Below are 23,958 nucleotides of genomic sequence, written 5' to 3' on the forward strand. Positions count from 1 at the left end.
TTGTGTATAAAGTAAGGAATTTCCCTTTTTCTGAGGCTGAATTAATTAGGAATTTTACTGTAGGTGTAGTTCTGGGAATAAGACTGTCAAAATGCAAAGATTAAAAAAATGGGATATACATCTTTAATCTCCTGAGCAACATCTTTAACAGTTAAATTTTATTTGTCATTGTTTGGTATTTAGTATCCTGGTAACATAATTAGCACAACAAGGCATACAAAACAGATACTGTTCCTGAGTGTTCATAATCTAATACCAGGAGGAATCAGAGGAGAACTAACCAGACATCCAGTTAAAACATAAGCTGTGTCCTTTTTTCTCATTGGGCCTATGAATTAATAAAATTTATATAGTTCTGTATACTTGAATTGTGCAATTTTGAGTAGTTTGATTAACAGCTGGCTTACAGATGGATTTAGTGGATTTTGGAGCAACAGAAAGACTTGTAGAGGCTTTGGTTCATGCCACTGGAGAATTTCGTGGTCTGTATTGAGTTTTGAAACTTGAAAGTCGGTCTCTTCCGTGATTAACATGTCTGCATTGTTCTGTAGGGTAACTGCTCTTTCTGGTCTGTGAGGAGACTAGGGGGAAGGGAAGAGATGCCAGTACTGAAGTTTTTAATGAGTCATGCTAGTCTCATTAAAAACTTGTTTCTGCATACTAAATTGACTTACTGGAAACATTAACAACTTTTACCTTTGATTAAAAATGATGAAAAAATTATTTTGGAGGGGTTGCTTTTTGTTCTTCAGCTGTCACTGTTCACAGGTTCAGGTCCTTCTGATCAGCCATGAAGGCCAGAGACTTCCTTATGGTTTAAATGAGTCTAAGGAATTTGGGGAAAATACACAAATTGTCAGAGGCAAAAATGGTCGGAATTGGCAGTATTATGTCAGTGACAGAAATGAGTATCAGGATCTATTTTGGTTGAATAAAATCTGCTTTATTGATGCCATCATTGTGTGTGTTGTAAGCAGTGTAGGGTATAGCATCATGCAACTCGGAGAAGAAGTAGGAGCTATTCTTGGGATCCAGAAGCAACACAGCTGTGATCTCTTTTGGAGCACTGCACAGGCTAAGTGCCTGGGCAGATAAGGCCATGCCATTGTCTGATTTATTCCGGCTGAAGATCTGTCCCTTAGTCCAATGCCCCAAAACTGTGACAGATCACAAGTGAAACATTTTTCTTTCCAGGGCTTAGCTAGATGGGGTGAGGATTACCCCCAGATGCACAGGGGATATGAACTCTATTTCACTTACCATGGCTGAAAAGGAGGGTGATTTACCTTGGAGGTGAACAGAGTGGCTTTAAACACTTTGGGAATTTTGTAGGAGCTTTGCAGTCTAGAAGGCTCCCTGAATCAGTCCATGACCATTCGTTCTAGCATAGTTCATTTCTGGCTCATCTATGCTTTATGTGGGCTGAGAAGTTTGTGTACTGCTGTGGTGTTGTGACCTATTTATGTGAGCTTGGAAATACGCTCAGTTAATAGCAGTTTGAGTGGTGCTTTGTATCCACACCAGTAGAAAGGCCAGTGGTCTCTTGCTCAGGGCTGTTTTGTACTACCCAGCGTACCGTCTAGCAATGCAAAGTAGCTAGGGAAACGTAGATTATCCAGGTTAATTACTGTGTAGGATAACTGAAATGGCTTTGTACTGACAAAATACCTCAGTGAGTTTGACTCTGCATCTTTCGTCAAAGTGTATAAAAATGCCCATTTAAAAAAAGTCATGTTTCTATGACATAGATGTTTCCTATGCTGTAACAGCTTTAGAAAACTTATTGTTCTAATTTGCTTTTGATCACTGAACCTTGAACATTCCTTTCTTTCACATCACAGGGTGGTGATGGTGTGTATAAATGGGGTTTTGGTTCTTTTGACCCCAGTTCTACCCTAGGGGAATGCAAATATTTGTTCTCAATTTTCCTGGTCACATTGATTAACAAACAGGCCATTGTAACAAACTGGCAAAGCCATGGCTCATTGCATGAGCTGATAAATTTGGAATGTGACATTGTGTTGAAATATTTAAAACTTCGAAAGGTTAGTTATAAAGTGACATTATTCATATGAGTGAGATGTTCATAGCACCCAAGACTATATTGATACAGCTACAAGAAAGGCCAGCTCTTAAACCTGTATAAATCAAAACAGCACAGAGCATCTGATTCAGGGAGGTTACGTTTTTTGACAGTTTTGCTGCCGTCCAGTATGGCTTTATAAATACGTGTAAACCTGTAAATCTTGCAGTTGTTCAGTTGGCCCCTTTGATGAAGGGCACTTCTGCTAAGAAAAGGTAATAAATCAGCTAGCCATACCATTTCTTAGCTATGGATAACTAGCCTGTGTCTTCGTGGCAGCCTGTGAAAGTGCTGCCAGACCTCTGTATTTAGCATGTCTCTAATTATTTAATATACACTGGAGGAAAAAGAAAAGCTAAGAATGGCACATTTCTATTTGAAACTATTCTCAAGTGCATAAAAGTCACCTTTTTAGAAACTAAATACACACAGCATGTTCAGAGGACAAATAAAATACTATTTAATGAACTGTATACTTTTTGGATATACAAGGATTGATTCTCTGAAGTGACACCTCTTGCAGGTCCTGGGTAGCCAACAGGAGGTTGACAAGTTTGCCGCGTCTGTCCCACTTTCCAGTCTATATTTGAATAATAAGTGAGAAAAGCATAATGCAGTGTTCATAGAAGCAAAAACTTTATACATGGGGATCAGCAAATAGGTTCACACCAAACAAAACAAATAACACATCATTTTGCTACATTTCCATTTTAGGGATGAAGTTTTTTACCTTCTAGTGGTTAACACATTTCTGAAGAAAGAAGTGAAAACCATTCTTTTTTATCTATGTATTCCAAACTAATGTGTGGGTTGCTCAGAGTCCTTACATGAATAGCCATTCTCCATGATGCTTTCCCTGTAATGCCACATATGTAGCACTTCTTTGGGCTAGAAGCTTTGCATGAGCAAGCCCATCTGTAGTGTTATAAAAAGGAGTAACGTTTTTAGCTGATCTTCAGTCTTTCATGTGGTCAGCTGAACATAAACATAATAGAAATTTCTGTATGAAAATTATATTAAATGGGTGTATATATGTATGCATACTCACATATTATATACATGTATACACATGTGGATATGCACACACTAATTCAAAATGGTTTTCTTAGAAAAACTATTTTTCCTATGTGTACATATGACAGTATACCTGAGGTAATGGTTTGGATGCTGATCATTTTGGTTTGTTTTTTTTGCCAACAGCCAACAGTGGAAGATGTAAGTACCTGAAGTAGATTGTGCAATGTGTTGTATATGTTTGTTAAGTGTTATGTCTGTGTTTGTTAAATTTTGTGAATATTTAGCATATTTTTTAGCATAAGGGAAAAATGCATAGAATGTTGTTATAAAGCAGCTGTGAGGGTATGGATTTTTTTTACCATGTTTCAGTTAGATGCCGATCTGCATCTTGGCTTTGTATTTTCAAAGGGATGTTAGGAGGCACTTAGCTGCAGCTAACATTCAGCAACGCAAATTCAACCACAGTGAATTATGACTGAAGATGAAGGCTGGGCTCCAAGAGATTCTCTGTAGAATGTACTCTGAAATTCAAGTGTTTACAGAGATCTCAAACACTGCAGATTGATCCCCAGTCCCAGAACCTAGCCTGTGTTGAGTTTAGCTGCTTTGTTTTTCCCAGACTCTGCAAGGTGCTTTCAAAAGTATTTCACAGGTGGTAACTCCTCTCTGAAGCAAGAAAGATACACACTGCTGTTGGTGTAAGAGGCACTGTGGGAAATAACAAATTCTTTGTGGAATAGAAAGGTAAAAATTATGGTGGTTTTCAGTGTCTGTGATCCCATGCTGTATTTACAACTGTGTTTATCTCTTGTTGCCTTGCAAATTCTCATCTGATTGATTGCGTCCAGCTTAAAGTTCCCTCTGAGTTTCAACTGATATAATGCTTTCTCCTTCCTCCCCTAAATACTTTGTGTTGCTGCTGTACGTTGTCGTGTAATACCTCAGATGAGTATCTCATCACAAATTATGAAATGTTGGCAACATTTGTCAGTAGGATATGGAAGCTGCCCTTGAATGGGTCTTTTCAAACAAACTGAAAATGTATGAAATTTAAAGATAAAATCATAATGGGGCCAGACCATTGATTAATGTAAATATGCTGACGTAAATGGGAAAGTACTGATGTACATCAGCTGAGAATGTGGCTGGTGAAATTAAAAAAAAATAAAGGGTTTAGGGGGCTAGTGATGCTGGTCTCTTAAAGTCAGCACAAACTTTCACCCAAGACCACATCGTTGTTAATATGTAACTCTGCAGTGCCAGAGAGGTCAGGCTATTCCTGCCACTGCAACAACCAGACACTGGTACCTCCTACGAACAACACAGGAGCAGAAGCATGTATTCTTTAATTAAATCCTGGATCAGGTCTTCCGCTGGGGTGGTTTGGCATAACTCCATATACTTCGGAGGAACTAGATTGATTCACAGTGGCTGAGCACTTTGTCTTTTATTAACGTATACTTCTGTATATTGAAATTATGTGGCTTGCTTTTCATAACCATAAGTAGTTTAACATTGGTCAGACAGAAATTGTTCTAAACTCTATGAGGTAGTAACTTGAAGACTGTGCCAAAAAAAAAAAAAAAAAGAACAGAACAGTCAGTTTAATTAGAAGAATGGTGTATAGGGTGAGGTCTTTTGGGGTTTTGGTTTTGGGTTTTTTTCTTGTTTTTTTCAATCACAGTGCAGTCTAGATTTAGCCAAACTGGTTTTTAAAAAGGTGGCTTCAGAGCAGGCTAGGGTTGCTGGTGCTGAGTTCTTGTGCTGTTGTACTTGGAGAGCTTGATATACTATGCTGTAGCCAGAACATACATTGGGCATCTGTAAGAGTTCTCTTGTGCATTGTGGAATATTATATTGTACTATATTGTAGTTGTTTGCATGTCTGCATGCTTGCCAGCTTCAAAATTAAAGGTGTTCTGCACAGCTCATTTGCAGCACCCCTGTGCAGGCACTTCCCTCTGTTTTTTTAAAATTTTCTTATAATATATATATTTGTATTCTCCTTTCCTCTCTCTCATCTGCAGCATCAGAGTGTCCCTGTTTCTTGGATGAATATAAAGAGTTTATCTTTCTTTTGGCCCCTGAAGCAGATCAGGTGTAAAACATGCCTTCAGAAGGCAAGCAGTCCCAAAGATATTAGTTATCCCTCTTCTTCCAGACAAACAACAATAGCCTAAACATCTGCCTAAGAGCATATGGACCCCAAGAAAAGAGGCAGTATGCTTGCCCCTGCTGTTCCTGTTGGGTGTAGCAAAAGACTCTTCAGAGAGTTCTGTGCCACCACAGTCAGGCATCTGCTTAATTTAGTCTGGGCTGCTCTGCTCCAGGCTCCCAGAAACTGAGGTCTTGTCTATGCACTGTGCTAAATACTTGTGGGTGTTTTAATAGTGTTGTAGTCATTTTAGTGTTTCCATGCACTGATTTTTGTGGTGTTACGTTAGCAAATGTAATATTGCACTAACGTATTCTTTTCACCTTTTAATATAGCAGGTACATTTGATGTAAACACGCTTAGCAAACCAACGCAAGATTGCATTTTGTTCTGGTTTAGGCCGTGTTTAGGTAGAAAAGACAAATACGAACTCTCTGCCCAAGCTGGTCCCATCTTACAGTCCCCTACAGTTTGCTTGTTTAAGAACAGGGCTGACTTGTTAGGCCACAGAAGGCTGCCAGAAATATTAATGACTCTTTGACAGAGTAACCCAAAAGACAGACTTGCAAGCTGATGCCACAGTATCTATTATTGGCAGAAATACAGTCCTTCGAATAATAAATGAGCCCTTAACATCTGTCAGGTTGCTTTTTTTCTCAGGGGCCCGGTGATTGGGCTGCATGCAATAACATGATGGCCTTCTGAGGAGCCTACATCAAAATTAATGGTTTCATCAGCTTGCAGGAACAACTAAATAATTGGGCACACCTGGGACTATACTAAAGGGCTTCTTTATGCTTAGCAAACACTTTTTAACTAGTTCCAGTAAATTGTGGATCACTGAAACCTGAGTGTTGCAGATTGGATCAGAGAACTTAGTTTGATGGACTGTTTGGAGTGTGTGGGAGCTTGAGCATAGGTATCAAGAGTACAAGTGAGCATCAGGAATGGATGAGGAATCAACTTTTAGAAAAATCAATTTAAGACCTTACTAGTTATATCTTGAATACTTTACAGGGGATTAGCCTGGCAACATAGCAGCACTGCAGAAAGGTGTAAGGGCAGCCAAAGTTTGGACCCTTAATGGCTGACAGCAGTAGAAATGTTTTCAGATGTTGCAGTTTGAGGTGTGTTTTCTTTTTCTTCCTAGAGACTCAGTAAATTTTCATCTCAAATTTTGGTGACATAAACGACCAGTGATGCTCTGAAAAATGTGCTTTAAATGTTTCTGCAGAATGACTGAGCTCCTAAATTATTTGGCAGTCTCCAAAAATTACTTTGCCTCCCCTAATGAGGTATATGATAACAACCTCTTACTCTCTTTCCAAGCCTGTAGTAGTAGATGTGAATCTTCCACCTGATTCAGAGCACACCTGGAATTAACAGCAAGTCTGTGAATTGCAATTACCTTAGGCATTAAGGCATAGCTTATGTACAGTGTAGTACAAAATTTCTCATTGTATGAGGCCAAGACAAACATGTATCTATGAAATAAATCTTATGGAGCAAATATACTACCTAGTAAATTGCTTACATAACGGGAAGGTCCCCAACCGTTCCAGGAGCCTGCTGCCTAGTCTGGTCCACAGGCAATGCTGAAGTGAGTTGAATTCAGAATAGATATGCTTCTTTTTTAGTAAACATTGAGAACAGATTTTGTTCAACAGATTTACCTGTTGCTGTCTTTCACTTGAAGTGATTGTACATCAAGGAATGCCAGTTTTGCTTTTGTTTTCTTGGTTGTTTTTTCCCCTAAGAGAGCTATCTTAGCTCCAGAATTTATGTGCTTGGTGCAGAATTTGCTGTGTGAGGTTCTTTGGGTTATGTGGGAAGTCAGATTTGATTATTTTAATAAAAATTTTTAGCCAGTTTGGAATATCTAGTGGGTTGAGCACCTCTCATGCTTTTTTTCAGTACATATGAGAGAAAGATCAGGAAAGCAGTCCTGTCAGTACTAAATGTATTTGTGTGAAAATCCAAGCAAAGACTTAAAGCACTGGAGTCCAGACCATTTCCCATAAATGAAATGAGAAGTATTGGTTAAGTTAGCACACAGTGTGATAAAGCTGCAACACATCACGTCATTAGACTGCTTTATATAGTGACTGGAGTGTTGCCAGTTTAAATAAGCTTTGTACGCTATTTGAAAGCATGTCTCTATGCATGCTGGCTATTTAATCCTTTAAGCTTTTATAGTCTTTTTTAGAAATGTAGCCAACTTGTTAATGCATGTACTATGACTTTTGAATATATGTTCGAGTTTGACACCTTATTTTGATTTGCTAATTATGGAGAATTAAAAGAATCTTCCTAATGATTTTGGAGTTTGGGTTTATCCCTTTTTTTTTTTTTTTTTTTTTTTTAATTTGAAAGTGTGTTTATAAATGCAGTAGGGAATCCTAGCTAGGCGGTATCGCATAACTTTCTGTTCAGTATAATGCCATTAATGTCAAGCCACCTAATTGATCTCAATGCAGTGTCTGTTCAAAAGAGTACAGGGAATAATGCTGGGAATTAAGTAGCCTGTGTTTTATTCTGAGAGCTAAAAATCTGCAGTTCACCTCACTTGTGAGTCATTGCCCTAAAATGAGCATAGTATTCAGCAATCTTTTTAAATCACTGATGGATTTGGATGTAAAGACCTGTACAAGAGCAAAAGTACTTATTACATAATAGCAGAGAGACCTAGAGGTGGCATTTATTGTTAAAAAGAGAAGATGGTTTAATTGTCTGGGCCATGGTTATGAGGAGTAAAGACTAAGAGAGCAAGAACAGCATTTGGCAGTGTTGCCTTGGGTCTCTAGGAACAGTAGTTGAGAAGTCACCAGAGATATCCATACAATTCTGACCTCTCAGTGGAAACCATACATTGTGCCATGCTGCACAGTGGTATACTATGCTGTGGTTGTTATTCAACGTGTATATAAACCTGCAGCAGTAATTGTGTATGGTCTGTAGAAGGTGAAGCTGGAATGGAGTAAAATGCATATTTTAAAAACAGGAACTTCTTTCTGCAGATACGCTGCCCCCCTTGCTGGTGGTAGTCAGGGCAAACTCTTTCCCAATGTGAAGACTGAGTAATTTCTAACTCTTCTTGTCCTTGCAGGTCAAGCCGGTTACTCACAGTAGAATCACTGTGTCAGCACGGTTTCGAAAACCACTCCAGGAACCCTACACTATTTTGTAAGTAGAATTTTCAGTTAGTGAACTGCCATTTTGGGGCGTAGGGTGGGGTGGTGGTATCTTAACTTCAGATGATTTTTTCTTTTTGGATGTTCCTCCAAATTATTTTACTTTGCTTTATTTCAGTCTGATTGCTAATGGAGACCTTATTAGCCCTGTAGTGCGCCTCCTCATTCCCAGGAAAACACTGAATCACTGGGATCATATTCTTGAAATGGTTACAGGAAAAGTTACCCTCAGAAGTGGAGCTGTTCACAGGTATAAAGAAGCTGATATTTGCAAGATATATTTGATATGCGTAGATATGTTTTTAAAACCCCATAGGTAGATATAATGGATCATTCCTGCTTCATGGGAAATTCCACTATAAGAAAAATAAAATACACCAAAAAGCCACAAAATGGAAATACGTTGACTCCAAGTAACCTTCAGGTTTCATTTCAACTGCTATTTAAAAAAAGAAAAACCTCAATTTGTTTCAGCTGTTATTTCCTGATTAAATATTCAGTTAGCAGGCATGTAGTAATACAATAATAATGCACTATATTTATTATTAATAATTAAGTTACATGTCAGAATAAAATAAATGAGCACAGTAAAGTTGGTGAAGATTGTTTGGAATGTGCAATAACAGATGCGATCCATGTTATCTTTTAATTTTGATAGTTCTTTAAATTCATTGGGGCAAACAATTTCAGGGAAAATATTATAGATTCTTTGGTTTTTGAAGACCTGTGCTATGACTAGGATGTGCTTTATACTCAGCCAGGGAAGCCTCCTAATAAAAGCAAAGGCTAAAGTTGTAGTTGGGGGTTTGCCAGTTCCAGTATCTCAGCTGGTCTGAGTTGTGGTATCCCAGGAGTAGGAGGTGACCTCTTGGATAGGTAAGTTTCAGTCCCTTAAGGCTTTTACACTCTAAAATAAGCTCTCTAAAGTAGGATTTGGTAGTTGTTGCAAGTTTTAGAGCAAAATGATATATGCAGTTTCCATGAGAAACGCTGCAGTGTAAGCGGGCTGCCAAGGTCTGTACAAGCAAATTACTGACATTCCAGTGTTGCCCCATGCAGAGCACATTACAGAAATCAGAAATCCGTTCCTCAGGTGGAAGGGGCCTTTTGTGGAAAATTGTTCTTCACAGCTTACGCGATTTCTGAGGCTAGGCTTGCAAAATCTTTCTCAAATCAGCAAAGATAACGTAGTCTTTCAGTTCTTCTCATTGCTTTCCCAGAGCTGATAAAGTCGATGAAAGATTAAGGTAATGCTATCTGTTGACTTTTAGCTCTCATCTAATTTTTCCTCTCAGCCCTGCATTTCTTCGCTCCTATTATCTGGCTACTTAGCACTTTTACTTGCAGTAAAGTAAACCTATACACGTTTTACAGCTTTCTGGATCTGATTCTCAGCTAGTGTAACTCAGAAGTGAGCAAAATAACAGTCATTTACAACATACCAATTCTTTCTGCTCTCAGGTTGGTTAGCAATTTAAAAACCTTTCACATTTTATTCTCATTACTTGGTGTCACTCCTTGGTGAAACTGAATGATGTACATGAAAGCATAAATCATTCTGTACGTAGCCAGGACTGCTTTTGAGAAGTTCCCTTCAGCGTTCAGTTTTAATCCTTTAAAAGATAAGATAACTTACATGACATTTTGAATTATTTAATGTTTTCCTTTTTCTGGTTTTCTATTAACCCAGTTTTCATTTTCTTTTCCTTAAAATGCTAGGAATACATATTAAATACGTTAGTAAAGTGATCGTTGTTCTTTAATAAGTTACACATTAATTGCTGGGGTTTACTGAAACTATGTTAGCATTAAGGGAGGTCCTGTAAGACCACTGATGCTGGGAAGATATAATTTCTCATTAAAGAGGGGTAAGTGGAATTACGAGAACCTGCATTATGTATATGGCAGGTTTTCTTTTCCATGTTATTAACAGACATACACAGCTGCCAAGTATTACGCAGTTTCACGCATGTGGTTTTTTAAAAAAAAATTATTGATCATCCCCATCAGAATAGGAATGTAAGTAAGAAATACGAGAGAGGAGACAATGAGAAAGTAGCTTTTCTGCTTGCCAGATTGTGCATGGGGATGGGGTGCAGCAACCTGATGGGCAGGTACCTGGGAATTTGGGGGTATTGGTTCTGCAAGTTGTGTCTTCGTTGTCTCCTTTGTCAGCCTGTATGCTTGCTTTGTTTTGGCTGCCACTTTTTGGCTTGGATTCAGGAGGGAAAATGGAAGTCCACTGACATCCCACAGGACAAGCCCTAGGTCATCTCCCAGTGACCAGAAGAAGTGACCACAAAGACATCTTTGTTGCTTAATACTAGCCAGAAAGAACCCAGCTGGTCTGTGAATGGTTGTGGCCAGGTGGGTGGGTAGAAGGCTTCAGAAGTAAGTGTCGCAAAACTTGAGTGATGCTTGTTAAGTCGATAGTCATTTATTTGTTTGAAGTTCCTTTTTTCTAAAATGCATTTTTAAATTCACTTTCATCTTCAGTGACTGATTATGTTTGATTCAGTTATTGTGATTAATATTTTCAGGGTGAAAAATACAACTAGAGATTGCCAGATAAGCCATAACATTTTGAGGAGTTATATTAAGCAAACAAATTTTGTGCATTAAATATAACATTAAAACAGAAGCAAAGTGAAAGATTGGGAACAAAACCCCACAGTCACATTTGTAGGTACCCCTATATACCTGCATACCATACAAATAATATAAAACAGTTCTTGAACTGTGGTACACTGATCTGCTGTTTTGTCCCCCAAGTTCCCCAAAGCAAAATGTAATCTAGCAAAACACAGTGAGATTAATTTAGCAATAGACCTCTTGCTGATTTTTAGATTGCTTGTTTTATTTTCATTGTTTGTGTGTAACTGATGTCTGCGTGATTGTGAACATAAATTGCTCTTTGACTTGCTGGCATGCCTGTGAAATGTTTGCACTAAAAAGTAAATATGAGTAATATAAAGGGGGTGCTTCAGAGTTAGCATACTGCTTCTCAAGGAAGCAGCAATGTGATCAAGATTTCAAAAAGCTGCAATTTCACCTTTGAAAACTTTCAGTCTTTGCACTTAGAAAACCAAGGTACTTCTATATGGCAGGAGGCACCTAGAAAATCAAGCTACTTTCATCAGGGGAATATAAGAAAGACATGGACACGCTGGAGGAAGCGCAGCAAAGGGCCACAAAGATGAAGGGCTTGAAGATGCCTGTCATGTGAGGAGGATTGGGAGAGCTGGGACTCTGCAGCCTGGGGAAGACAAGGCTCGGGGGGATCTTGTTAATGTGTATAAACACCTGCTGGGAACAAGTGAAGAAGTCAGAGCCAGGCTCTTCTCAGTGGTGCCCAGTGACAGGACAAGAGGCAATGGGCACAAACTGAAATACAGGAAATTCTACGTGAACAGAAGAAAAAAAAAAATTTACTGTAAGGGTCATCAAACACTGGACCACGTTGCCCAGAGAGGTTATGGAGTCTCCATCCTTGCAGTTACTCAAAACACACCTGGACACAGCCCTGAACAACCTGCTTTAGTTGCTCTTGTTCTGCTCAGGGTGGTTGGACTAGGCGGTCCCCATAGATCGTGTCCGACCTCAGCTATTCTGTGGCTCCTGGTTCTATAAACTGCATCTTTTTTTTCTTCAAGGTTTTTATTCAAGGTTGTGCCACCGTGTGTATGAACTTAAGCATCTTTTTCTCTATAAAACTGAAAATTTTTGCACTTTATAAGTCACGGGTGTTCTCAAGGCAGGCTCTTGATATTCTTCCTAAAAGGTTCATTGTATAGGTGTATATATCATTTTATATCTCATTGCATTGTGTTGAAGTTTATGAATAACACATGTAGCAGCTCCTGTAGAAGGCTTCTAGAAAGGCAATTAAGATAGCCATTCAACATTCCTGCATTTAAGACTTAAATGCAAGACCGTTGATGTTAACTTTTTAATTAAATATAAATATTGTTGAGTTTTGGAATATGCTTCATTGGAAAGAGCTTATTTATTGTTGAATGTTTCCTCCTTCCTCATTGTGTTGAGGCGTTCCCCCCTGCCCCCAGTCCCTAATGCATTTCTTCCTTCTTGGTAAAGTGTAGAAACAGAAATTATTGTGGTAAAAATCTACCTGGTGTAGTAGACATATTAATGATTGGTATTGTAGGTGCTTAAGATACACAGCTTCTTGTTATAATGTGTTATTGTATTTCCCGCTACTCCCAGCCTTACCCCACCAGGTACAGCCATGTTCCAACCTTCTGATCTATACGATATAACAATGTAAATGCACTATTATCAACTTGGTGTCCGTTAGGTGGACAGGTCCTGGGTTTTCAGTCATGGGGCCATGAATGCCCTGTTCTTCCCAGGTTACTGCATAGTGCCCAGAGCACAGATGGGAGGTGGAACTTGGTATGAGAGGGATCGGGAACTCATGGAATAGACCCCTTCCAAGGTATCAGGGGAAAGGCATTAAAGTCTTCTAAGTACAAAGTGATTTATTTCATTTTAGAAATTATGAAAGTATTTCATCTGTCATAGCACTTCATTAGTTTTATATAAACTGTGATTTAGGTCATTATTTTGCTCTGTCTTTCCTTGTATTTTGTTTTTTTATGTAGCGACTGATCATTGCATGGCATCCACTGTACTTTATTGGGTTTTATATCTGGAAATTCAACATAATTTAGTGATTTTAGATTAACATAGCTTTCAATGCTCTTAATACAAGTAACTGAATGTTAAGGTTTATTACATGAAGCATTTTCATATTTTTCAGACTTTACACTTTAGATGGAAAACTTGTTCAGAATGGGTCAGACTTGGAGAATGGGCAAATTTATGTTGCAGTGGGTAGAGAAAAGTTTAAGAAGTTGCCATATGGTGATCTGCTGTTTAGCAAATCTACAATGAGAAGGCCACAGGGGTAAGTTCCATAGGTGTCTGATATATTTCTCTCATGCTTGTGTGTGTCAATTTGTTTACAAAGTACCACCAGTAAAGTACAAAATCATCATTCCAAGAACAAGGGATGGAGGGATGGAAGGAGGGAGGGAGGGAAGGATGGGTTAAGTATGGATGCAAAACTTTATTGACAACTTCTGAGAAAGTTGAGATAGCAAAAACAAAAGAGAAAATGGAAATTCAGAAGACTATTTCACCTCATAAACATGCCATTGAGCATGTATCACAAAATTAATGTCATAGAAAGGATTGTTTTGACTTGGCTTAATTTGTTTTTTTTCCTGGGATACAAATGTGTACAGCTGAATGAGATTAGGTGCAGCTACACCAGTCTAGATCTACTCTTGCTTGGTAATCTTTTGTGGAATATGTACTCCCTTAAGAATGCTTTATGTTTGGGTCTATTTTTTGTAGGCTAGAATTATCACATAATAAAGCCCTAAATGGGGTGCCTGTAAGGAGAAGGCTGGGCTTTCAGTATCTTTGGAAAACATGAAAATTGGGAGCCATTTCATTGAAATAAATGGAAAGAAATGGAAATTTGTCCCACAAATTGGTGTAATTTAGAGAATTTGTCCTGTATTCTGCATATAAACTGGGGTGTAATTTATATATATATATATATTTTTTTTTTTTTTAGTGAGCAACTGTAGACAATGTAAATAACTTGAAAGTATTTTGGGAAACATCATTTGCAACAAATGAGTTTAAGGACAATGAAAAGCTATGTTGATCACTTGATGTAAACAGAGTTTTGTTGAAATTGCCAGAACTTGTCATTATAATAGTTGTAAGGATCTTTCACATAGTAATTCACTGAATACTGCTCTGCAAATTTTTGGTATATAAAGTATGCATTGTGGGGAACTGTAATGCGTTTGTTTGAATAAGTTAATGATTGATTATGTGTTTAAATATAGTATAGTGAACAGAAATGAGTGATTCTTAGTAAAAACGCACAATGAATAAAACAATTAACTCTGTTGTCATAGCTGACGGTGTTATCTGACTTGGTTATAGATACATAGTGTCTATGATAGTGACAGTGTACACAATTCTAAGATATGGCTTGTTTCTGCAGTTCCAAGGCCTCTGTACTACCTCCGATTGTGGGATCTCGAAAGTCTAAAGGCAGTGTAAGTATCGAGTGCCATAATAAAGATAGTTTCTAATTTTGCTTAATTCCGGCAGATGGAAAGTCCCTGTCCTTTGGGTTTTAATTAAATCTGAAGAGAAAAAATCCACAGCCACCTGGTGGTATGCTTATTAAAGCTTGATGAATATGTAGCTATTTGCAGTGTCAATTAGACAAAAGAAATCTGAGAAAATATTATTGCAATAATGGCTGCTTTATTTTTTATAAAACCTTCCATAGCAAAGATCAACTGCTGCCTTGAGGTCTTTCCCATAAACCTTGTCAGCTATCTTTGTGTATTTTTTAATTTATTTATTCAAATTATATACCTAAAGGAAAAACACAGAACCTTTTACAAAACGTCTTGCAGAAAATGGTGTTTCTGCGTGCTGAGTCTGAATAAGGCCCTAAAACAGTTTCCTATCTGATGTGTTTTGCCCTAGCTAACCATTAAATACAGAGCTTGAGCCTCCGCTGCTTTGTATCCTGTATAGCTATTTATGTGTGTACAAAATGAGTCCACTATGGATTTAAAAGAGTGCCAAATCAGAATATAAGTATCTGTTTGCACTGATTCTGTACAAGTGCAGTTTACTGTACAAGTACAAGACAGCGGAGAGTCAGACCCAGAGTCTGTCATTGTAATTGTGGCAGTTGATCATGCCCATTCACTGTTTACAAAACAAAAACCCTGGAGCCACTAAACAAAGTAAGCAATAAAATACACAAGTCCCTGTTCCATTCTGATCAAATGCAGTAGAAGAAAAAACCTCAGTAAAGAACATACTTTCAAGTGGTGCTTGTTTTTAAAATGTGAGCTTTGCAATTCTAGCATTTGTAAAAATAACTCATTAACAGGTTTAACTTCTTGCCTCTTCTACTATTACTTAACAACACATACAGAAAATTATTTGATATTCACTTTTATTCCACTGGGGTTGTAGCACACACTGATAACAAGTGTCAAAACTTAAGGAGGCAGGAATATGTACTACTGCTCTTAAATATCTAATGCAACACTTGAACTGGTATAAATCATGCAATTGTTTGCTTCAGTTTGATATCTACACTTTTTTACTATTACTGCTTGGGAGTAACAGTCTCCAGTTTGAACTAGAAGAGACTGAAATACTGCTGTGCCCTCGTTTCTCTTTATAGAGAAAGGATAAGTGGGTAGATTTGATGGTATTGGTAGATAAATGGTAGATTAGATGGTAAAAGCGAGATGGTATTTAAGCAAGATATTTTAAACAGAACTGTTTTCTACTGATTTTTTGAAAACTAGAAGAATCACATAAAAATGTAATAATTATGCAGAATTTTTCAAAGAGATGCGGGATTTTGTTCAGGACTTATTTTTCTGAAAGATTTACATTTTATATAATATTACCTTTTAACTTTAGCAGTGAGGTGAAAAGAATTGTCCTTGACCATTGCAGAATGAAAGGCCTTTCTGGTGGGCAAGTTCTAAAATGGCATGACTTGTTCATGGAGCAACACTAAATGAAACAATGGAGTAGAATATATTTGTCTTCTGTGATTCAGCTAAGTCTGTGATAAGTTGAACAGTTCCAGATACTGATGAGGTTTTCTGCCCTATCTGCATGAGTGTTTTGTTGTTATATGGAGTGTTTTGACAGAACTGGATTAGGAAGAAACTACACATGCTGTTAGACTGGCAAAAGTAGGAGGCTGACAGCCTCTATTAAGAGGCAACGATGAGGGCGTTCAGTTGGTAAAGTCTTTACGCAGCCTAGAACAATATAAATAGCACCCTAAAGGGCTGCTGTATACAGTTCAGGTTTTTACAATGTTGATTATGAACAGATTTAGACTGAAGAAAAATGTGTATAAATAATAAAATCTCTGGCTAGTACACCCAGGGTCATACATACATCAAAGCTGTAAAAATAAGGACCAGGTTTCTAGTTCTGTTTCTAGATACACTACAGAGCAAGCAGAGGAACTGGCTGATGTCCTTGGGGGTGATTCAGAGGTGATGTGTGGGCAGATGCCTTTCTTAGTGTCCACTTGGTAGTCAGTGTTACTGTCACACGAAGACTGTCATCCTCTTCCAGCTGCTTTTGACACTTAAATTAATGCCCATGTCTCATTTACACAGGCAATGAATTATTCACAAGTTACATATATTACAGCTTGTGACCTTCCACACATATGCATGAATGAGATACAGCTGTACATCATATGCATGCATGTATAGATTCACCTAGCCATTCTTTTCATCAAATAAAGCATTACTTTCTTATAATAAATGTGCTCTTTTCTTCTGGGAGTAATTAAGGACCATTTAATCACTTGGATCATATAGTAAGTTCATGAGATAGTTACAGTTTTCTGGATAGTTTAAGATATCACTTAATTGTACTGATTGTAAATTAATATGCTTCTTTAACGCCTGATACCAATCCTTAGTATTAAAAGGTTGAAATAATATTGAAATGAAAATAATAAACTTTGTCATTTTCATCAGCAATAATTACATACACTTCTTTTCAGGGAAATGATCGGCAATCTAAATCTACCGTTGGATCCAGTGACGCAGGAGAAAACAGTTCCTCACCTCAGCTTCCCAAACGGAAAGACAAAAAAAGCCAGAATCCAGAGGATTCTGTGTCCAGACGACACTTACCTAACAACTCTTCAAAAGTAAAACAGACAGTAACAGCTTCCACAGGAGTCCTTCAAGGTAATGGTCAGTACAGAGACAAACACTCTAGTAGCATAGTGGCTTTTGACCTTCAGCTGAAACAGTGAAATAGTGGAATAATATGCTTGTATAGTTCTTGAATTGTCCATTTACTCTGGCTAACTGAATTTACAAGAGTTGTTTCTGCTTAGGAAATGTACCTATGCATAACTGCTACATTCCTGGCTTCGTTTACATACCACAGGAGGCTGTATATGATTTTTAGTGTACCTTGGAAGTTAAACTACTATGGTCCTATCTTTATGCTTTTGATAAAAGCATAATAGAAAACATATTTTGACCATTTTCCCACTGTTCTGCACTGCAAAAAAGTGAAGAAAAGGAGCCGGTCTGCAGGACACCTCGCTGTCCCTGAGGATCCCTGGTTAGCTGCCTGGTTCTGTATAACAAAATGACTAGACCCTGGGGGAATAACACAAACATGAACTCCAGTTAGCTAATAGCTGCTGAGCCTAATCATACAGCAGAGCTGCTGGAGGCACTTTCAGAATTTCTCCCCCGCTGTGCTGTGGCAGCAATTTAGTCATAAACATCCTCTTTGAGAAACTGTTATTCTTATCTTATGGTATGATATTCCCCCTCCCCCCCATTTTTTTTTTAATGGCTAGAAGACTGTCACCTCGCTACAGATATTGCTGCCATGTTGGGATGGCTATTTTTCCTCATTAGTAATAGTTCCAAAAGTCATTAATACAGGCCAATTAATATCTGCCAGGAGAAATAAATTATACTTTTCATAGAATTTGACATTTCTTCTCACTGCTGTTTAAGTGTTAATAATTAAGTGTGCAATAACAAACTGTGATCTAAAACTTCAGTATATGTCATCCAACAGTACAGTTTTGTACCTTTGTCTAGAATCATGAGTTATAAATTTACTTTGAGTCAGGAGCAGGTTTGTAAATTTGAGTTTTAAAAGATCAATGAAATATAATCTTTTGTAATATAATTGTCTTTTCAAGAGTTAGCTTGTTGAATTTCAGGTTTATTTTAGTCTTGATTCAAATACCGTTCTATACTTTTGCTGGTGAGTGGACATAATTTTAGCCAACTTTTTCAGTCAAATTTTTGTTCTTGCTGAAGAACGACGATTATATTATAATGAAAGTGACTGGAAACATTTGTCCTTTATAACACATGAAATGACTGAATATATTCTTCTCCTCAAAATCATCATGACGTAGCCCCACTTTTTATAGATTGAGTGGCGCATGCTAAAAGTATATGAGGGAGAGACTACCAGAGCACAGCCAAGCCACATAACTTTTTCTCATAGGTATAGTGCCATTATGGTGATTTTCTATATGCTGTATTTTCTGGCCTGAGGATTTTTGTAAGTAAAGTTTCTACAGATGTTTCCTGGAAGCAAACGGACCCCTCTTGCCAAGGTGAGAGAAATTTATTCTTTGCCTTTGTCGGCCTTGCATTCGGTTATCGGAGGTTTCCGATTGCTTGCTTTCGTTTTCCAGAAGAGGGAAGAGTACTAGAAGCGGCAATAGTTTCTCTGTCCTTTCAGCAGGCAGTGACAACTTACTTTGATAGAGAGCAGACAAATATAGGGAGGTATTTACCTTTCCATATTCAGTGCTATTGCTGCTCCACCTGCTGACAGAAATGGTTGGAAATCCACGAAGTTTATTGAAGAAGTGACTCTTGCTTCTCACTTCAGCTTTGCCATGCTTTGTTCAAGCTGTTCAAGGCAGCCAATTCTCTGGTTTGAGCTAAAGTGTATGTTGGGAGAAGCGCTCTGTTCTTTCTGTGCCTCTCTATTTATCCTCCATGTGTGAAGACCTGCTAGCAAAGTGGGAATGGATGGTTTGATGTGTGTGCTGTTCTGCAAGTCTAGATAGACCTAGCTGGTCACGCAGGCAGATGCTGAGGGAGATGAAGTCTCTAGGTTAAATTCAGACAACACTATGGGTTGAGAAATCCAGAGCCGTGTGATGGATTTCTGGTGGGGTGCAATCCCTGCTCTCAGTGGATCTGTGTTCATGAGGAGATGTATACTAAGCCAGTGAGAACTGTTTTCTTTTGCCAGGCACAAAAAAGCAAACCGTCTCAAGCTCCTGTAAGTCTTTAGGCCAACCACAGTGACAACTGCAGACTTGTGAACATCTGCAGGCTTATGTTTCCCCAGTTAAATTCCCTAAAATTTGTTCAGCCAGATCAAGCAGAAAATATTCTGGGAAGCAGTTGCCTTAAGCTTCTCATCACAAGGCTACTATTCAAAGTGATTTTCAGCCCTGTTTGTATTTTAACAAGAGGTGCATCCTTGTTATTACATTATTCTAGGTCAGCTTAAATGTATTTCTTTGCCATGTGATTCAAACTAAATTTAATGATGTTTTATTTATTTATTTTCTCCTTCCCTTTCTGGTTCCATTTCTTTTTTCTGGTACTTTCCAGTAAATATGACAAAAATTTTTCTGTTATCAAGAGCAAAATTAGGATGTCCCATTTCCTGCATTTTGCTTTACAAGCCCTCAGTAATAGTAGCTAATTCCCTATATTCACCATTTCACATGAGAAACCATCTGCAGTTGTTCTGAGTCTGTTAGCTCTTAGTGGAACACTTTTTGCTGTTACATTTTTCTAAATAAGTGGTTTATCATTGTGTGGAAAACATTTGAAGAGTGCATGGAGCACTGGAGAGAGATCCCACTTGTCCCTTTTCTTTCCCTTTAGTCCTTTTGGCTGGAAATTTGTAGGGAAGTGCTCCAGGTCCCTTAAAATCCACAGAGGTTTTTTGTTTGTTTTGGATTCTTTCCCCTCTCTGGAAGAGGTACAGCTGTGCTTGCTGCAATAGTTTTTGTCCCAGTAGGCAAGCAATGTATCTGAACCATGTTCTGAAATAGGTGTGTCTCATCGTAAGGGAGGGTAATTCGGCCTCTGTACCCTGTTTATTTTCTGATTTGCCTGAGGTCTAACACACTGGTAGAGGTACCCAACCTTTTGACAGGAGCTGATGCTGTTGGCAAAACATCTGAGGTTTCTTTTGACCCACTGAGGTGAGTGGCGTGTCACTATTTAAAGAGAAGCAGAAATGTCCTTCTGGAAGCAGATGGCATTTGAGGTGCAGTGTTGGAGAGGAGGCCAAGCAGGACTAAGGAAGAGCGCTAATAGCTGTTGCTGCTTCTACTGTAGGAAGGAGGCAAGGCATTCATATAAAATGATATGTTTTTTCATAATCATCCTGTTAACCAGCCAAACCTGAAGACTCTACACTGAGTGCAGTTTCTTTTTGTTTTGTTCTGAAGCATGGTGAATTGGGTAACTTACCCATATAGTGGCAAAATCTAAAAATTCCCAGTATTTAATGTAGTGGTGACTGTATATGAGAACTTTTTAATGTGCTATTGTGCTAATGTGGCACCAAAATAAGGGAAATTATTTCATACTGAAATAATTAATGTGCCAGAAAAAAAATTCATGTATTTCATCATTAACATTAAGCACTAAAATGCACGTAGAAATTGTTAGTGTTACCTAACATCACTCAATTACTTTGAAATTGAGTGCTTCAATGTACTAGCATACATTTCCCTTGGATGCAATAACGCCTTTCAGAGAGATGGGAAATGTCTAGATTTATAGCTACAATTGTTTAAATATACCCTTATCTTTGAGAATCTCTGGAGACAGCTTTTCTTCTCTAAAATTTTTTTTTTTTTAATTATTAGTGTGATGGTAGTTTTACAGCTGGAACTGTTCTTGAGCAACATACTAATAGTAGGTTGTGTGTTACTCGGATAATAACTTTTCTAGGTTTTATGCATGCAGACAGATATTTTATTTTATTTGTTTTCTATTGAATCCTATGAATGTAAAAGAGGAGTTAACACACCATGCCATGTTTGGTAACGAAAGCCTGTCGCTGTATGTTCCTTTTCATCATTCTTTCCCACGTAAACGAACAGCAGGCTTCTCTCTGCAGTCAAAACCACTAGGAAATAAACACCTCCACGTGGGATGTGAAGGATTCTTAAATTGCTCTTACACGTTTTTTGCCCATACTTGTCTGCCTGTGAGAGACTGCGGCACTTGCAGGCAAAATTTGGGGAAGGAGGACAACTCTTGAAAAATCAGAGTCTTGCTCCACCGTAGTCAGAACTTAGGTAGCTTGTAGTGAAGCAGTTCAAAGAAAATGTACTATACTGACCCCAAAGGGTCATCTTCTACGTAGTTGTTGCCTCCTGAGCTTTTTTTCTGGCCACACCTCAAGATGGAGTGACCTGAAGCACAGGCCAGGCAGGCTGTAGGAGCTGTAAGCTGTTAGTGTGGAGTGCTGCAACTTCAGTATCCTCCTGCCCAGCCAACCCTCCGTGTTGAAGACTGCCCTTGACAGAAAGCCAGTTGGACCATAAAAATATAGGGTTGCAGAGGTCAGCATTACACATATTTCTGTCCTTTATTATTTGAAGGGACTGAACCGCTGCGTGATTTGTGATGATGTTAAACTTACTGCCAAAGGCATATTATTTTGTGACTTGATAGCCTGTTTTGCTATCAAGTTTGCTTCTTTATTTCTCATTAGCTGAATATTTTTCACCCATGGAACTATCTGTTGAGTTAAATATAGCACAGGAGCTTGATTAAGTATTTCCACCAAATTATCTATCTGCAGGTGGGAAGGGGAAGTTCTTAGCTGGTTAACATACCTTTTGCAACAGAGGTAGACGGTGGAGTAGTCCCCTTCAAAAGCTTTCCCTAGAGAGCCTCATCAGTCAAATTAGCTTTATGAGCCCACTGACTACAACTCTGTCAGTGGGGGATCTCAGAAACAGGTAGATGTGTTGAAATAAACCCTGAAACATTCTGCCCTCATCAGCATTGCCATTGTTTTTATGGCGTGTCATAGGAGAGTCACCTGGCTCAGTTTTGACCTGTGCAGCCCTTTCTCTACCAGAAAAAAAGCTCACAGTGGGGAAGTCTCACTACCACATTTCCTTGCTAACGAAAGAAACAAACTAGTTTGCTTCTTTCAAGCAGACAAGACTGTGGCTGGCTTCTTTGCCTGCTTGTTTTGACATACTAAGGGGACCTTTAGCATATCAATGAAGCAGGAAAGAAAGAAATGTTAGAAATATGCAAATGCTGAAAATATTTTCATACCCAGATGACCTAACGTATCTGTATCCTACAGCTTGTTGTTCATGGCTCAGTAGGCTGCTTGGATTTAACCCGCATGCCCATCTCTTGTTCCCATGGAGTACATCTGAATGTACTTACCACCTTCGTGAAATAAGAACAGAGAGTGTGAGGATCATCATTTGCAGTGTTCTTTGGAAAACATGTGTCCTGGTATGTCATCTGAGGCACCAGATTCACCAGGCGGCCCGCCTGGTGCTATTTCCAACTTTCTGTATGTCAAGCAACAGTGTTGTCATTGTTCCTGTCTAAGTGTTCCCAAACATAGCTGCTACTGAAGTTGGACTTCATCCCGCTGTTATAAACTTCATTTCTGCACTTTGCAGAAATCAGTATCCCGAGCGGGCAGGTCTTCAAGCAAAGCTGTAAGCTAGGCCCACTTCTTGTACCTGTGTTCTGCAGTGGTCACAGTCCTGCTGCAGGTAAAGCTTTCTCACCCAAGCCAGACTGTCTTTGACAACCTTTGTTCTGATTAACCCCATGGAGAGCTCCTAGTAGAGAAGGTGATCTGCAGGAAAAGTTCCCAACTCTATTTCTACCTGTCTTTTTTTTATCCCTAGGGGACATCTTGTAGGGAGTCACTGCTGCCTACTATGCTTTCCATACTGTTGAGGTGGTGCATCAGGGAGAGGCTTACTTCTTGCTGATGACTGATCAGTTGACCTTCAGCAGCTTTCTAGTTTATACTGTAAGCTGCTGTGACACTTTCATACCTGTGTCATTGCTGATTGCTGATCTGTGAAGCTGAAGCTGTTAATAGTGTATATATACATTTTTTAATCTGTCTTTTTAAAAGAAAATTCATAGTGAATTATCTTTTTTGGAGCCTTTCACATGCTTTTGTTAATGTAGGTTTCATTAAGCATGAGGGGGCAAAAGGTAGAGAGCATCTAACTTCTTTCTAAGGAAATAAACCTATTTCTGAGGAAATAATTATTTTTCTTCTCATTGCTAGAATTGTTTGAATGTATCAATATGGCAAAGACAAATAATAATAAAGTGCTGAATAAAAGGGTGCTCAGTGAGATTGCAAGATTTACTGATGAAGAACTCATTGTATATTCATAGTTTGTAAAAAAAGTTGAAGTTTTTATGCAGAAAGTTAAGTGACCATCTAGATGTGATATCAAGTTAATGTTGGTAAAGCAAAAGCAATGCAGAATGGTAGGTAAATGGTAAACTGAAATACTTTACAGGGTGCTACTTTCGTGATAAAAGTTTAGAAAAACATTGATGAAGCCAGTTTTGTGAAAATGTCTTCTGATGCTGCAGCAGAGGTCATTAAAAAGTCAGTAAGATGTTGTGATATGTAGAGAGAAAGAATAGTGAATATCCTATGGTAAATAAAATCAATGGCTTGAGCTTATCTGTGATTCTTTGAAATTGCATCTCAGAAAGGGGCATTGTAGATTTAGGAAAACCTCATGGAAAGAAAAAAAAATGGTTAGGGATCTGAAAAAATACACATGAAACAAAAGAACTTTGGATTTTTTATTGCATCAAAAAGGAAATCTTTTTATTTAAAATTACCATGTT

General features: G+C 38.3%; 1 protein-coding gene across 2 annotated transcripts in view; it reads left to right on the forward strand.

Moving 5' to 3' along the window:
* Positions 1–23,958, forward strand: part of DCDC2 (doublecortin domain containing 2) — a 68,600-nt gene that overhangs the window by 13,460 nt on the left and 31,182 nt on the right. The window contains exons 3-8 of one of the 2 annotated variants that reach the window (XM_052804096.1): positions 3,284–3,298; positions 8,362–8,438; positions 8,565–8,696; positions 13,227–13,373; positions 14,493–14,547; positions 17,064–17,253. In XM_052804096.1, coding sequence (XP_052660056.1) covers positions 3,284–3,298; positions 8,362–8,438; positions 8,565–8,696; positions 13,227–13,373; positions 14,493–14,547; positions 17,064–17,253 — 616 coding nt within the window. The remainder of the gene's footprint in view (positions 1–3,283; positions 3,299–8,361; positions 8,439–8,564; positions 8,697–13,226; positions 13,374–14,492; positions 14,548–17,063; positions 17,254–23,958) is intronic. The other variant, XM_052804189.1, reaches the window with a different exon arrangement.

Source organism: Harpia harpyja, chromosome 1, assembly GCF_026419915.1.
Source record: "Harpia harpyja isolate bHarHar1 chromosome 1, bHarHar1 primary haplotype, whole genome shotgun sequence".
In the NCBI taxonomy this organism is placed as follows: Eukaryota; Metazoa; Chordata; class Aves; order Accipitriformes; family Accipitridae; genus Harpia; species Harpia harpyja.